Source organism: Corvus hawaiiensis, chromosome 20 (assembly GCF_020740725.1).
Source record: "Corvus hawaiiensis isolate bCorHaw1 chromosome 20, bCorHaw1.pri.cur, whole genome shotgun sequence".
Classification (NCBI taxonomy): domain Eukaryota; kingdom Metazoa; phylum Chordata; class Aves; order Passeriformes; family Corvidae; genus Corvus; species Corvus hawaiiensis.
In genome coordinates, this window is record NC_063232.1 from 3144269 (window position 1) to 3161613 (window position 17345).

Below are 17345 nucleotides of genomic sequence, written 5' to 3' on the forward strand. Positions count from 1 at the left end.
CTCTTCCCTGATAAACTTAAGAGGCTGCTGCCTCAGAATGGATGAGCTCCTACCATGGGTGATCTGCTGGGCCAAACTTATCTACAGAAATGTGCTTGGAATATCAGGACACTAAATCATGGAGCAACACTGGTTGGCTTGAGCCAGGCTGTTGCGAAGACAAGTAGCCCCTTTTTCCATGCCTATTGCTTGAGCACGGCACACAGCTCTGATTCCAAACACACAGTTCCTCGGCTGTGTTACAAGCACTGTAAAAACATCAGGCTGCTCCACTGATGTGATAAATCTCCACACTGGCAGGAGCAATTGAAGGCTGAAGCAAAGCATTGATTGTGTTGGGCCACAGAGAAGCAGAATTTACCTCCCTCTGTAGCTGTAGCAGAGCCAAACAGATGGCTGCTGCAGGAGGGCTCACACGTGCTGCAGGCTGCAGATTCCTGCAGCTTCTCAAGGAAAGCGGACGTGGCTCACTCCTTGTCAAATCCAACAGCTGCATCTCCACCTCTGCATCTGTGCTTGGCTCCAGCTGGGCAACAAAGTGGAGCCTTCTTAGCAGCCACCAGTCACTTGATTTTTTTTTGCCTCCTCTCAGTCTCAAGACACGGTCAGGAATGTCAATGGCTTTTGTTTCTTTATGCTTAGCCCACATGTTCTCCTCTTCTCCGAGGCGAAGTGAAATGGATCTGCATTTTCCTGGTCCCCCAAGGTCTTGTCAACTGGGATGCAGGAGAAAATGCAGCTGTTCTGAAGGGCTGGGAGAGCAGCGCTGGGGCTTCACGCTTGTTCTGATCCCAACCTGGATAAAACTGCCCATCAAACCAGGCTATGGGACTGCTCCTATTTCAGCAAGCAAAACATCGGGATATTGTGCACTAAGAGAACTAATACATCATTAATGCACACCTCAGCTGATGGCAAACTTTCACATCAGTCTCAGCTGGCCCAAATATGATACAAAATCCACGAATCTTTGTGTGGCACAGTGGGAGCACAGAGAGTCTGGCAAAAAAAGCTGCTGGAGATGAAACACAAAGAAGGCAGGAGAGCTACAGAAAATGAATATTTTCTCCACAGACTCTGCGGAAAAACTCCAAGAAAATTCTCTGGTAGTGCAGATGTGGTATTTCCTAACAGTAGCATATTTATTGGGAGAGAGAACTCGCCAAATCTAACCAAGAGAAAGTATGAAATGAAATCACATAAAGGGAATTCTATTCTGGTTCTTTTCATTCCTGCATTCCTCTTCCTTTTTTTTTTTTCCTTCACTCAACCTATTCAGGGCTGTTCTGCACCTCTGGCAAACACAAGAGGAACCAGGAACTCCCGAGCAGCACGAGAGAAGAACAGGGTGCTCAGGAAACTGGGTCTGCCCAGTGATGTGCTCAGTGCTGGGCACCGAGGAAGGGCCATGGCACTGAGACACCTGGACCACTGCAGAGCAGTTTCCATGCACTGGGGATTTTGGAAGCCCCTCTGCTGATGAGGCTGCAAACACACAGCATTAAGTGCCAGTTTTCCGAGCACTCTCGACTCGGACGTGCCTTTGAGCAGATTTAAGGAGGGCTCTGCACACTCTCAGCCCTGCAGCCCTGACAGAGCTCTTCCTTCTCTCCAGCAGAACAGCTCAGCTCACGTCTGTGTGCTCCTGCTGCTCCAGCTGACCACAAAGGAGAGCTAAAGATGCACATCCCAGAGGGGCAGGAATGAAATCTGCTTTGCTGTTCAGAAATCTGATATTTTCTCTGCAGCTGAGGGTGGAGAGCAGCATCTTTAAACTCTTTCTTTCAGGTGTCTCCTCTTAAACTGCTACAGATTTTGGCAGTGTGTTTCTTTAAATGGGTATGGAAACAATTTTTTTGGCAGAAAACGTCCAGGCTTTTTTCTGCCATAGATTTAAGGCAATGATGAACAAAACCATCATGCTACTCTCACTATTCAGAGCTCAAACATACACTTAATGATCTAAGCAACATCTCATTTTCAGACATCGGCAACAGATTCCTCAACAGTTCAATCAAAGGAAGAAGAGAGAAAACCATGAAGGAAAGCAATTTTTGGCAGCCAGGGGCAGCATGGGGAATACTGTGGCAGTTTTTCTTTGAACTCCCTGCAGCCTGTGGCTATAAAGCTAATATAAAACATCTCAGGATTGTAAAGGAAAAGGAGAAAAAAAAAAAAAGGCAACTGAAGGGGCTAGGAGCACAGTGGGGTAGAATTACCAAAATGGGGATTAAAATGGCCCCCAGTGAGAAGGGAAGAAATACTCAAACAAGTCTGTGCTCAGTTGGCTGAGGGCAGAGGGAAATATCAGTTTCCCTTTGTTAGGCTGCAGAGCAGAACCTAGACCCAGCAGGACACACCACTGTGCAAGGTTTCAACTATTTAATGGGGGGGTTTTTTAAGCATAAAAAGTTGATGGGACATGGAAAAGCTTTTTCAAGATGGTTATCATGGAGTTTGGACATAATCAGGACACTACAAGCCTCGAGTTACACACCCTCTCATGTGTAAAGCCTTGGAAGACAGAAGAGCACACAGATACATGAAGCAGGCACCTCCTCCTCCTTTCCAGCCACTAATCTTTGTTAAAAGACTAAATTGAACCTTTTTCAACTATCTCCTCTCTCAGGTGGCACTGCAGTTGTTACTGAGATGTTATTTAAACCCTGGTGTGAATCAAGGTGCACAAGAAAGTGTGGTGAGAGCTCTGAAAACTCCTTTCATTGGAATTGTTTTGCTGCAAGTCAAAGAGGAAGATGAAGAAGGGTGCCAGGGATTAAAGGCCCTGACAAAGTCCCAATCTGTGAGCAATGATAACGTTATCTTACAGCCAGCTCATCTACAGCAGCTTTCATCTAAGGATCTCAAATAACTTATTTCTACAAAGCAAATCTTGCAACTCCTCTGCCACAAAGCCACATATGTATTTTACAGAAAACCCAACTCTATCATTTGTGGAAGACATGAGATGAAAGAAAGACATATGTCTGCAGTGGGAATTGCAGAGGCAACAGAAGTAATTTCAGGAATACAAAGTCTCTTCCCCAGAAAGGCAGCGGGCACAACTCCTGCAGCCCTTTGCAATTACACACAAAACCAAACTCCACAGCCCTCTGAACACTCATTTTGTCCAAGCAAAGGTCCCACTCAAAGTTTCTCAAACCACAATCACTGCTTCTGATGAAATCAGGCAGCAGAGTTTCAATAAATTAATTTTCTGCAGCTTGAGTACAGAATCCAGTACAACCCAACACGTCCGGAAGCAAACGAACCCCAAAACTCAGGCTGGTTACTCACTTGTCCTGGGACTCAATATACACATAAAGGTGAGGCTCAAAGCACTTGGAAACAATGCCATGGAAAGGATTGTCAGGGACCTTTGGCTTCTTTGGCTGCAAGGAAACATTCAGAGTGTTGGTTCAAACCTGCTCTGTAAGACCTTGAAGGAACAGCAATGCAACAGCACAGAAGGATATAAATCTTTAGAGATACTGCAACACAGAAACTTGCTGTCAAACAATCAAAGCATATAAATGTCATTATATCCAAGTCTCCCCTCCTTCTTGGAGAGCTGTTAGCAATCCAAGGAATTATCTTTCCACTTGTAAAATATTCTTAGCCTTAAAGAGAAGGCTGCTCTGTGCTAACAGGTTTCAGCTGAAGAATCTTAATGCAGTTTGCAAATAAAACTCCCTGAATCCTTCAAGCAGTAACAAGGCTCCACTAGTCCCCTCTGAAATCAAATGCAGCAGTTCACTGGAAGCAAGATTGAAGAATTCTTACATTTTGGAATATCGAGGGTAATAACTCAAAGTTACAGGCTTCATCTGAGTGAATTTTATTTAGATAAACAGCATGTAATTACTGGAGGAGCCAGAATTATACAGGCAACACTACAGGCCTGCTTTCACTGCGAAACTTCTTTCTGGGGATGCAAAGATTTCTATTTTTAAATCACATTAAGAGCATTAAGCACATGTGCCATTTGGGAGCCATCCTATTTACCCTCATCTTAGTGCTGCACTCTAACCATGGCCAAGCTCAGCTCACCAAAGCCACTGGGACTACTCACACACTTAAATTTGTGCATGTGTAAGCACCAGGCTGGGCAGGGTCTTTAAGCTCCTTTTTGCCCTACAGCTAGATTGTTATTATTTTTTACTGATAGGTAATTTCTCTTGTTGCTTCCCAGCAAACCAGCAACTTTTCACTGGCTGCAAAGAGCGCTGCAGTGACTCTGGAATGGAATTCTTGCTTCTCTCCCCACAAAAAGCCAAGATCAGCTCCCAGCCAATGAAGATATGAATTTTTCCAGCTGATTTTTTTTTTTTAGTGCAATAAAAGCCAAACAAAAGCAGCAAAATGAGAGAGCCTAAAGGACTTTCTCTCCTAAACAACAGAGGAGTTGGCACTAAGAATGTGGCAGAACTACCAGAGTGTGACAGGGCAAACATTTCTCAGCAATAGTTCAACCCCAGACGACGAATCTCAACTTATGGCTGCAAACCTAAAGTGAGGAAATGGTTTTATGGAGGCCAGACCACCTCTATGAGCCTGGCATCACCAAGAGAAGAATGTAAGTTTTAACAGCCTTGGGACAGAACCTGGGCATCCTCCACCCAAATCCCTCTGCCAGTGCCCATTTCTGCCTGATGCACACACTCACTGGAGCTGGGAGGAAAGCAATGGCTGGGAACCACAGAAACCTCACATTTGCCAAGTCCCTGGCATGGCAGTGCCAGCACGAGGCTGCAGATTCACCATGTTTACCAGGCTGGAAGAGCCAGCTCCTGAAGCAGGCCTGGCTCTCTGTGCATCTCTGCATCACGCTGCTCCCAGCATGGCTGGTGCAGGGAATACTAAATCTTTTAACAGTAGCAGTGAAGCTATATTTCTGAGTGTGCAACCCTGTCCAAAAGCTGCAGATGTTTAAGCTATTTCCTCCTTGAGTTTGATGGAAATAATAAAAGGTTACTGTTGTCACAGTAAGGAGGTCTGCAGCTGGCCCAGTTTCCTTTCATTACTATCCAAAGTAAACAGATTAAATCCAACTGCTAGGATTACCAAAAGAGGTGCTTTTTTAGCATGGATTTCCCCCCCAAAATTCTTGCGCTCCCTCTTAGATTCCCAAGAGTCTTGAATTCTCAGGACTGGTGTCTTGGAAGGGCTCTTCCACTGAAAACCCTTCAACACTCTGTGTCCCTTCTGCTGTTCATGCAGTGACAGCAGCAGATGAGACTTGCAGCACTTCCAGACTCTCAGAATGACCCAGCAGCTGCTGGCACTGTGACACTGAAATCTTGGAGCCCACTTGGCACACAGGAGGCTGCAGGGCAGCAGAGCCCAGCACTGTGACACTGACACAGGGCATTCCCAAAAGGAGAGGGCAACCTCACCACCAACACCATTTCCAGGGATATCTCCATGGATGGCTTCACAACAGCCACCCCAGGTACAAGGAGCACAGCAATTCCTCTCTCAGAAGCTCCTGAGCTGCTGCATTCTGCTGTTCAATAAACCCAGCCCTAATTGTTGCAATTATCTCTTCACCTGCCTCCTAACACCACCTCCTAACACCAACCTTCCAGCCGTGAGATATCGGAAAGCAAAAATGCGTCGGAAGTGTCTCCCCAAGTTCCCAGTCTCTGTCTCACTGATAAACTCCCCACAATACCAACTGTCCAAGCTGTATTTTAGTGAAAAGAGCAAAACTTTGCTTAAACCATTCTGCTTCAGGACTTTGGCTGTGGATGAAGGCAGAGGGGCTGCCCTGCTCACGTGAAAATCTGGAGGGGATGCAGTGCATCAGACTGTGCTGGTGGACAGCTACCATCTCCTCATCTCCCCAGGGGCACGGATTTGAGTAGGTCCTGAGGCCCTGGTCACCAATCAGGATACACCTGTACATGGTCCATTTACAGGGTTGTAAATCCCCTAAATAAGAAGATAGTACCAGCCTCAAGTAACTCACAACTGAACATTTAGAAAACCCCCATCTGCTGCATAAAAAATACAGCCTTTGATATTGGTGCCAATTAAAACAATTGCATTTACCATTCACCCTTTAATGTTTGCAGAGGGCTTTGGAAGCCCTGTGCTGGTTCAAGCAGTTAGGTGTTGCCTGCTTTGCAGAGGTAGTGGATGAAAAGCAGTGTAAAGATAAAAATCCCAGAAGTGATTTATCTGGAGTGAAAAATCTAAAGCTGACACTTGAAAGTCCAGTGAGTTGCCTGGTGACTCCAGACAGTTTGCCTGGCTGACAGGGCAAAATATGAATTGCAACTGTTTGTAGAGGAGCTTCTTTGGGGATCTGAAAACCCAAACAGCTATTTCATCTTGCTTTGACAGAAATCCTGTAGTTACATTTGAGCTGTTGTTGTACAGGCTAGAACAGAATCCAACTCACTCTCACGTGGCAGGATTGTCTCCGCACTATTAACTGGAATAAAGATTGCTTTGGTTTCAGTGAAGTGAGCCAGAGCAAAGCATGGTCGTACTGGGAGCCTGAATGCTGCACAAAGGATCAAAACTGCACTAAATTAATTGCTGTGAAAACAAACTTTTCAAATCAATGGGATGGGAAAAGCTTAGGCCCCACAGGAGATTCTGACAGAGGCTGCCTTGCTGACAACTGAGAACTTCAAAGACTTACTTTGTCCGTATCGCTTTTCTCGATCACAATCTCATCTGTCTCTGCCCCAGTTTCATCCTCCAGAAAGGGGTTGGTGGAGGGAGGTGGCACTTCTGGCTTCTTCTGTTGGAAAAGAGGAAGCTTCTTAGAGAACAGGCAGTTTTGTGCCCTCTGGCACACAGCTGCATCCATGTTTTGCTTTCCTGAGCCCTTCAAAGCATTGCCCAGCAACTTGCCTCCTCCCAACAGAGGTGATCAGATCCTGGCTCCCTCTCCATCCTTCCCCAGCACACTCCATTCCTCAGCCCCTGCTCTGTTTGCACCCACACTGCCTGAATCCTCCCTGAAGGGCCATTCTGACCAGTGTCACATTTCCACTCTCCCAAACCCCACTCCAAAGCATGTGGTCTCCGCTGGGATAAACCACAACAGCAGCTTCAAAACCTTACCTGCAATAAACCCCAAATTGCTGCTCCCACTGCTTGTCCCCCCTCTGCACTCACCAGCCAGCTATTTATAATGGTGGCCTTCATTTTGGGTATGAAACAGGGCAGATGATGACAGCCAGAGTGGCACAGCCTCTAGGCATGTCACAAAGGGGGAAACATGGGATTTTCTGTCATTTGAAACCACACCCTCCCCTTCTGTTTTCCTCACTTATAACAACCCAGTGAAGCAAATTTAATTAAAGCTGCAAATTTTGTTTGAAATTTGTCAGAAAAAATAAAGCCATATTCTTGAGAGATCTAAATTCAGACAGGAGGAAAAACCTTCCAGGACTTCCCTTTTTAATTAGCAGCACCCACAGCAAATGACAAATGGGTCCAGCAGGCTTTCCTTGGAGGCTGAATTATCACATCCAAGTAGGCTTCAAGACACCAGCTGGACAGAGAAGCCAACCTCAAACCAGAGTGGCTTCTGAGCCACACATGCTCTGTGCTCCCAGGGCACTTGGCTGACAGAGCTCTGGGCTGAGATTCCAGGCAGGAAAAGCTCAGAGATGGCTCCAGAGATATTCCCTGAGTTTTTTCTCTTGGTTCTGCCTTTACAATTTACCAAAAGAGACAAAGCAGAAGCTACCAATGTCCCTGCAAGCCAGAGTGAGCCAACAATGTGGGACTGAAAGCTGGCACCATGTGGGTGGGGAGTGTGTGGTAACCAGAAAGGAAGAGAAGAGGGGACTTTTAGCTCTAACGTGTCACTGACACGTAGAGAACAAACATTACAAGGCAGTTACTACACCATAATCACTCCGTGGTTCTCCATAGCTATGTGGATTCAAACAGCACAGGGCCCCAGGAGAACCACAAAAAGTACACAAGCACTGTATTTTTATTCTTGTGAGCCCTGTGCCATCTTCTCTACAGTCTACACAACCAAAAACCACTTTTCCAGCTACAGGGCACTGAGCAGAGTCACATTAAACACCCAGTGCAAGGAGAGGCTGCAGGTGACACCTTTTGTAGTCTCCACTACCTGAGCTATGTGTGAGAGGGTTTCTTTCTCCTGAGAAAGCTGCTGAGTAAAGGACTGCTCTTCAGAAATCCCCTTACCACTGTGCCATCAGCAAGAGTGCAGCCTGAGAAGCGCTTGGCCAGGAGCCCTTCGAAGTTGGTTGTTCTCTGAATTGCAAACAAAAGCAATTTCACCTCAATCTCCTTCGCCCTTGTGCGCATGATCTTAGAGAGCTCTGCCCTGCAAGAGAGAGGGGATATAGAAAAAACAAATGTGGTTTTCTATAAAGATCTGAAACCTAACACTGGAACTCAGTCCATTCCCCACAGACACTTTCATCACAAAATTCAGGCTAATTCCTAAGAGGCTCTCTAACATAAAACTGCTTTGCAAATCCTGTTTCAAACACAACCACAGTTGTTCTGAGCTCTGTGGGTAATAGAACCCCATCTCCTAGCAGCAGCCAGTTGGGAAAGCCCTCAGGATCCAGCCTTGGGAAGCACTGGGGTCCCAGAATAAAGGCAATGGTACTACTGGGACTCCACCTGGCACCTTCCTCTGTTTCCCTGTCTCTGGCTGGCAAAGAGCCTGGCCTGAGGCACACACACCACAGTCAGCTCGTGCTACTCCACTTGGCCTGAAATACTACTGATTTTTACCTCTGTTACACTGAAAATTGATTTTCACATCGCTTCAATTTCTCCCCGTTTTAGCGACGCTTCTTGGGGTTTTCACTCCTCGCTCCCTTTAAATCACCGACAATTCCGCAGAGATATTTTGCAGCCTGCCTTTAGACATGGATCAGTGTGGCAGGAGCCAAGCCAGCCTTTTATTTCCAGGAAGCTGGGCGTGCTGGGAGGCAGCAGGAGCTGCGTGGAGCTCACCTGGTGACGTGGCAGAACTCCACGGCGATGCGCTCCGTCATGCACCACTCCGCCGGGAACATGCGCCCGTACTTCTCCTCGTAATCCACCAGCTGCCTCTTGATCCAGGCGTAGCGCCGGTCGATCTTATCCAGCCAGGCCACCTGAATCCCATGGACAACAACTTTTTTTTAGCATCAACAGCATCTTTAGCAGCAGCAGTTGCTAATATTAAGAACTGTGCTGCTGCTGCTCTGCAGAGGAGCTCGGGCGATCCATCAGAGCTGATTGGACATCTATTAATATCCTCTGAATGCTCCAAGGGGAGGTTTAGATTGGATATTAGGAAAAATCTCTTCACTGAAAGGGTTATGAAGCACTGGAACAGGCTGCCCAGGGAATTGGCTGAGTCACCATGCCAGGAGGGGTTTAAAAGGTGTGTGGATGTGGCACTTAGGGACAGGGTTTAGCGCTAAGCTTGGACATGGTTGGAATCGAGGATCTTAAAGGTCTTTTCCAACCTAAATGATTCTGGGATTCCAAGTGCTTAAACACATGCCAGACTGAAAATCCTATCTTGTGCGAATTAAGAGAGCAAGTTCTGTTGAAAATGAGGATAACAGTACTCCTAAATCATGCAGAGATTATTGAAAACTCAATCCAATAATATTTCATTTGATCCCACCCTCTTTGTTTCACAGACAGAGAGGTTAAAGTCAACAGTGGGACGAGAGTGCAGGAATTCCTGGATTCTTACATTCAACTCACATTTAAATTCCAACTAAAATTCTTACAACCTGAGCATGATGGGATTTTTCCCCTCAATAATTGTGCTTTCTGGTCAAAAAGAAGAAAGATTAATCCAGAAATCTTTGATGGAAAAATGTTATTTAAACTTAGGCATTTTAGCCTTTCTCTATTCTATGTCAAACATTTGAAATTGATAAAATACATTTTGATCTAAAGGTGAGTTTGGTTTGTGTGGGGTTTTTTTCTCCAAATTCAAGAAGGTTATGGTAAACTTTTAAAAAGCTGTTAGCATCAGGACAGGAAGCCTAAAAATTAGATACAAAGATAATTAACTTCCTAGAAATCCCTCCCCCTCAGATTTCTAAGCATTTTAGGGCGTTTCTTGTTTGTTTGGGGGTGGTGGTGTTGGGTTTGCAATTTTCAGAGTTTCATTTTTCAACCCTTCGCAGGGCAGGCAATCAACCTAACATGAATTTATTTCTTTTCTACATGAGGGGAGAAAACATTTCTAGTGATGATATAAGAAACTGAGGTCTAAGGTGGGAGGAAACCATCCTGGCAGAGATAACACCGACTCACAGCTCATCAGCCACTCCAGATCACACCCACAATCAGTTTCCAAGCCCTTGGGATTAAAACTTTTCACCACAGGAACCTGTGGAAGCGTGAATTTTGGGAACGCCAGCAGAGCAAAATGTGAAATCCAAATGTAGCTTGCTAAGCTTCCCTTACATCTTGATTTTCCTGGAAAAGGACCAGATACTCCGAGAGATGTTGTTTAATAAATTTCTTGATGATTTCCTGTTTGATCCTGGGATCCAGGACGTTGGCTACCAGGCAGGCATCACGTAGGACATTGCTGGGCCCACCAGTCCTCTGTCAAAATAAACAGGAAGAAAATGATTTCAGGTTAAAGAAGTTGAATGGGTGATTGTAAACTGTACTGCATTCAGGTTATTTTGGGTTTATCCTTTCCTATTATTCCCTTTGCTGCTGCTACTCTTCATTTATTGCTGCATCTTTCTTCTGCTGGATGAAAACTGAGCTGCTTCCATTTCACTGGCCGTGAAGTTCTTCCATGGTAAAGACAGAAAATTTAGAAACATTCTTTTAAAAAAGGCTGTTTTGGTGCTGCTTCACATGGACACAGATCTGCCCTTCACCAACTGTTCCAAAGAGTTTCCTCATTCCTGTACTTGTCAGCTGGATGAAGAAACAAGCAGAGTTCATACTTTGAAAGACAGAACCTGTGTTTCCTTGGAAGTAAATTCAAATTCACACCTACTCCCCTTGCTGTTTGCAAATGTTTGGATGCACAATGTTGGGGAAGCACAGTTGGTGCCTTAGCCCCAGCCATGGTTTGTATCTGTGCTGAGTAAACCAGAGACAAACTTGGTGGCACTGCATCAACAGCCAGCCTGTGCTTGGCTTCCTCTGGACAAAACACAAATTTTTGTGACAAACAAATACCCAGGGACTGGGTGAGACCCCAAGGAAATCCCACTGGGTCTCCCCCACATGAATTAGTGGGGCATTCCCTGACTGGCTGCAGCCCTCTCTGCAGTAGCTGTGTGCAGTGTGACAGGGGAAGGGTGGCACTTCCCTCCCACATTCCTGACAGGAACGAGGAGAAACCACCCTTTGCTTTCTAAAGGAACTGCTGAAACAGGCAGAGACTAAATCGAGAGGAAAAATGAGACTAGATCCAACACCAAGTATGCTGAACAGCTTTCAGTGACACTTTTCAGTGGGAGGAAGAGGGAAAGTGAGAGCTTTACCTTTGTACCTTGAGAAGGAAAGGCTTCCTCAAAATCAGCCAGGATCTGCTGCCCCAACTCGCTCTGTGCTGCCTTCACCCTGAGGGGGACACAGAAAGGGCTTTGGTAGTGGCTCAATAACCTCCCTGTCCCATTGCCTGCAAACATCACTGCCAGGTGACTGAGACACCAACAGCTGCATGAAGGTTTGGAAGGGATACAAAGGATGCTGAAGAGGAAACATCCACACTAAGAAGGTCTGTGTGTCAAAACTGGGAGTGTTTGCTCCTTGAATGACAACTCTCCACAGCATTGACCCCTCAGCTGCAGCTGAACATGTCCTGGATTCTCCTGCCCTGCTGCCATTTAGTATTTCAATAAGGGCCAGTTAATCAGCTGAGAAATCAGCAGGGTTCCTTTAATGCCAGTGTGATCTACTTTTAAATTCATTTACATTGATCGCATTGCAACAGAAATATGTTTCCAACACGTAAAAAGCTTCACAATGTCTCAATCTTCACCATGAACCTTTCACAGTTCCAGGTGTACTGATCCACTTCTAAATGAATACTGTTGGCAGCAGTTTTAGCCTATAAATTCTCCATGTCTTAGAGAAGCACAAAAGAGCAAAGGTACGAAACGGGAGTAGAATAAACCACAACCTTGCTCTTTATTTGGCTGAGAGAAGAAAGCTTCCAATTTCCAGATATAAAAGTCAATACAGCTTAATTGATACTTCTAGGGAAATGGAAATGCCTACACACACTAGAAAGTGCCAAAGCAAACACTGATGCACTTATATCCCTCTGCAGCCCTTGAATTCTTCCATCAGTTTTTATTATACTGGAAATGCTTTCAGGGCTAAACTGATCACTCAAAGCAGTGGATTTTTCCACTGAGATTGATACTTTAGCAAGGCTGGCGACATTTACTGTTGTGAAAATGTTTGCTCAGACTGTGGGGAGAAGACTTGGGAATTTTTTTCATGCTTGTTTAAGGCTCCTCCACCTTATCAAGGGATGATCTGCTTCTTTAATCTTCCCATTTGAGTTCCATTAGTAGCAAAAACCTACGAGATGATCTGACAATGCTGGATTCTTTCATGGTGCCAAAAGCAGAAAATTCTAGTCCTTTAAAAGTGATGGCTGAAATATAACTTTATATCTGTGATTTAACTGGATGTACAACCTGCCTTCCCCAGGATTTATTTACAGGGATTTTGTTGGAAAAGCTTCCTGCCTGCAATGTCAAACATAATTCTTGCTTAAGCTCTCTGCTTCACAGGAATGTTCAGAAACTCCTCTGCTCTTCCAGGTAAAGATCCCCAGTTAACAACTTCATAACTGGGAAACAAAAGGAATTCTCATATACATTTAGATAAGAGTGAGAAGTTTAATCAGTAAGGATTCAGCTACAGGTTTACTCCTACTTCAATTCTACAAGAAAGCACTTGCAGTTCATGTGAGAAAGCATTGCAGAACCAAACCCTTTGATTCTCCAGGAAAAGAAGGGGGAGGGAAAAAAAGCCAAAAAAAAAAAAAAAAGACACTGAACACAGATTGAAAATTTTTATCTTCCAAATAATCAAGAAACAAGAAGTGTGTAGAATTAGGAGTCACAGAAATTAATGAGTTTGTATAAACAACTGGAAGCTGTTAGCAGTGATACTTCTTTCCTTATGAGTGGCTGTGGGGACCTTTCTATTTGACAACAGCTGCAGTGCAACACAGTGGAGGCACTGAAAAGAGCAGCAGCCAGATTCCTGAAGACTCAACAAATTTAAAAGAGCCTCTGTCAAGCAGTTAAAAGCCCTGTCCACAAGCTTTGTTGTTTTAGGCTCTGATTCAGGAAAGTACTTAAGGATAGTCTTAATGGGGATTCTCGTATCCTTAAATTAAGAAACTTGCAGGAATGACTTGCTCAAGTAGGATGTTAAAAATACGTATTTTTTTAAAAAATAGGTCCTGCATAAAAAATCTCTCAAAAGCAGACAGGGAGAATAAGTTTGAAAATTTTTTTTTTCCTTCATATTTTCTAAGAGAGGGACAAGGCAGAGCCATTCAAGTAGCCAAAAGTTTAGGGGTGTGTGTGAGCAAGGACAGGGAGCCCCAGTGCCCTCCCAGTAAATATCACTTTTTATATAATCACACACACAGACACACTCAATTATTTTCACAATTATGAACACGCACCCAGAAGCAAGAAAACCTTTCTGCCACCTCTGTAGAGCTCAACTACCTCAGGCAGAAAACACAGGGGGCACTTGCTTTAGCCTGTGGAGATTACTGCCCCTGTGAAAAGCTGCCAGCTTTTCAGTAATTCGGAATATTCCCCATGCAGTGGAAACTGCAGAGATAAAAGCCCCGACATTCAGCACTGAAGGAGCTCTCTGCATGTGCCTGAGTGTGTGTGTGTAACCACTTGCACAAAGTCAATTGGCTCAGTAAGCCCAGATAAGAGATTTAGGATCTCTCAGAGCCTCAGGTGAGTTTGATAAGGCTTTTTTCCCTGGGCAGGTTCCCCCAGAAACACACTGGGATATCCCAGCAGCCATCCTGCATCCCACACAGCAGGGAATTGCCTTTTCCTGGGGTTGCCAAACCCTCTGGTTATCCAGCTATTAATGATTTCTGTTCCACTGACTTTTGTTTTATTATCAGTGGCTTTTGTTCTCCGTTTCCCCCGCCTTTAAAAAATAAAAACAAGAAAACCCACTGCTATGTTTCAAATGACATTCAATTACTAGAAACCACAATTCCTTTAGCCAAAGCTACCAGAAATCTTAAACCACGCCTGGCAGCTTGCTGAGATAAAAAGAGGCTGAGCCAGCCTGCTTTCCTGTGGCAAACTCATAATTATCTTTCTCCTAAATACTTTCCAGGCTTTTTTCCACTATCTGCTAGGCCTGCAAGACCACTTTTATGGGTGGGTTTGGGACCACTAATTGTGCCTCCCTCCACAGACAGAAAACAGCAGAGGATTGGGAGATAAGAAAATATTCCTGTTTACTACAACAGCTACCAATGCACCGCATTAGAAGTTGTTTTAGGAACACTCTTAGGAAAATATTTACATTTAGATACGAACTGTGACATTTTTACATCAATACTCAACAGGATCAGCACAAGAAGCCAACTAATTGAGAGTTCAGTCCAGGTAACCAAACAAAAATCCTGTAATTATTCGTTGGAAATCTTCAAAGGGACAGAACAGGTGGAAAACAGCATTAAAAACACATCATTACTTCTCACAGCATCCAGAAACAGCAACCTAAATTGAATACCCCATGAAAAGAGCACATCCAACACCACCGAGCAGGCACTTCTCCTTCCCATGGTTTCCCATTCATACTTGGCTTCACTCCATTCACACCATGAAAAAAGAGGCTTTTTATTTCAGAAAGCAACAGAATCTGCTCGTTTAGCAGTGTGTATAATGGGCTTATTGTATATAACAGACATTGGTTACTGTCACAGGTCTGTGCCAACATCTACTAAAGCATTTCTTGCCTTCCCAAACATCCTAGAGGCTTCACTTGTACCATTAAAACAAATCCATGAGATATCAAACCCCAGCAATTTCACAGTCTAAAAATATCCCTGCAAGAAGCCAGGCAAACTTCCTCTGATGTTTCATGAATCACGAAAGGATTTCCAAGCAAAAGAGAGAGAAAAATCAACTCCAAACCAGGCCCTAGCACACAGACATGGAGTCAAACTCCAAAAGCAGAATTATGGTGCCATGGACCTCCCTGTAGGAATTTTCTGCCTGGATGTAGAGCAGTAAGGAGCTCCCAGCAGCACCCCAGAGCAGCTCCTTTCACCCCACAAGCAGCCTCCTCTATCACTACCAGATGGTGCAGCTCGCCCTGTATAAACACTGGAAGGAAAACCCTGCCGAGGCAATTCTAAAAATAGGAGGAACAGACTTTCTTGAGCTTTTCAGATCCTTATCTTGAAGGCAGAATAAAACAAAAGAAGTTTTCCTCCATGTCCTTGCCAGTCTCGCTGGTGTGACTCGAAACCACCAGGCCTTTTAGCACGAGCCTGAATTGGTTTCTGTAACAATCAGCAACTACAAAAGTATTAAATAATCATCCACCAGAAAGGGGAAAAGAGCCAGAATTCTGGACCAAGGCTTAACTTATATTTGGCCTTAAAATGGCCAATGACAGCAGGTTTCTGCCCAAAGGGCATTACCACTCTGGAAGAAAATGAAGCAAGCAATCTCTCTGAGCACAACGTTGGAATAGACAATGGCCTCAACTCAGAAAAGCACTGACATATGTTTACATTTCCTTGATGTTCATGTTCATTTAAGCAAATGCTTATGGTCAAATGCTTTGTTAAACAAGGCCCCATCTCTCTCTCTAGATCCAGAGAGGATTTTTCTTTTGCTCTGTTTCATGGATTCCATCTGTGCTTTCTGGAAGACGTATCTATACCATAAAGAAAGTCCAACAGATTTACATGAAAACATTACAAACAAATCATTCAAACTCTGTTTCCATCACTAAACAACACAGGGAGCCAGCTGCTGTCTTAGCAAAGGGAGTCACCAAAAAAAAAAAATTACTGTACCTGGAAGACTCCTTCCAGTACATCTGCAATGAGCAAAGTCACCTCAGGCAGGGACAGCAATGTCCCCTACAACAGGGAGGGCCCTGTTCCCTCAACTCCCAGCTGTCACACCCCAAATGAAGCCAAGACCAAGGAGAAATAGTGGCTTAGTGACCACTGAGCCTTCACCTGCTACTGCCGAGGGTGGTGGGGACTTGCCATGGGAGTTACACCAAAACTCACCAAATTAAAGTGTAACTCTGCTTCAGAAAATCAAAACTGTACAAGCCCAGCAGAAGAAGATTGGCTATAAGCCTCAAATCTCAGCAGAACTGGGCAATGGGAGCAGGTTTTGGCAGAAGAGACTTAAGGTGCTCAGAATAACCGAGTTTGGCAAAGGCACAAGGAGAAATCTTGCCTGTCTAAGCCCTGGGGCTCTGCAGGCTGACAGCAGCTCAGCAGCAGCTGAGGCAGAAGGGGGCCCCAGACATCACCATGTGCATGAATAGGTTTGTGCTTCATGCCAGACTGCTGAGTCCCATCACTGAGCTGAACAGAGCAGAAGGCATCTCCTCAGGGCTCCCCACAAACACCTGCACGTGAAGATCACACAGAACAATTTGCACTTCCACAGGTTCCTCCAGGTAAGAAAATGAAAAGCCAGCCAGTAAAAAGCACAGAGCAAGTTACATCCCCACTGATTACTGTTATTTAACAGAATGGGCTACTCCAGATTTGAGCAAACTCTGTCCCATTTTAACCTGTTTGTTTTGGCTGTAAAGAAGCTCCAAGGACCATGTCCAGACTTCACATCCTTGAGACTCTGGATCTGCCTAAGACATTTCTTACCCTTCCTTCCCAGCAGGAAAGGAAGTGCTATGGGTTTGAACCTTTTACCTCTCAGAGAGCTGTCGAATCTGAGGGATCCCCATGTATTTGTTGAAGTGCTCCAACACATTCACGACACCTTGGAGAAGGTTGGCAACTTCCCCATACTGTCTCCTCCTGGTCATAGCCCTGCAGAGGAAATGAAGGATTTACAAGGGCAGATTCAATGAAAATCCTGGGTGGTAATTCCACAGGTTACTTCATCCCCACTGGGTCATGCTGGTCCCTATTGACATTTATTTTTCTAAAATACACAGCTCTTCATTAACATTCCACCACAGCATTAAAATTTCTCTTAACCCATGCTAAAATAAACCAATCTGGCACGCATCTAACAATGCCTCAAAAAACCAGAAATGTCAAAAGCAACACTTGGCAAGGAACATGTAAACTACTGAATGCATCCGCTTCCCAGTATGGGTCCGGAGGCAGTAAATGCTAT

At 44.8% G+C, this 17345-nt stretch overlaps 1 protein-coding gene across 3 annotated transcripts in view; it reads right to left on the reverse strand.

Annotated features, from left to right (window-relative positions):
• The window catches only part of VPS53 (VPS53 subunit of GARP complex), a 63723-nt gene that overhangs the window by 27634 nt on the left and 18744 nt on the right, over positions 1-17345 (reverse strand). For 2 of the 3 annotated variants that reach the window (XM_048324558.1, XM_048324561.1), the window contains 7 exons: positions 16913-17032; positions 11478-11556; positions 10432-10575; positions 8971-9113; positions 8185-8326; positions 6653-6754; positions 3298-3392 (listed from right to left, as the gene is read on the reverse strand). In XM_048324558.1, coding sequence (XP_048180515.1) covers positions 3298-3392; positions 6653-6754; positions 8185-8326; positions 8971-9113; positions 10432-10575; positions 11478-11556; positions 16913-17032 — 825 coding nt within the window. The remainder of the gene's footprint in view (positions 1-3297; positions 3393-6652; positions 6755-8184; positions 8327-8970; positions 9114-10431; positions 10576-11477; positions 11557-16912; positions 17033-17345) is intronic. The other variant, XM_048324559.1, reaches the window with a different exon arrangement.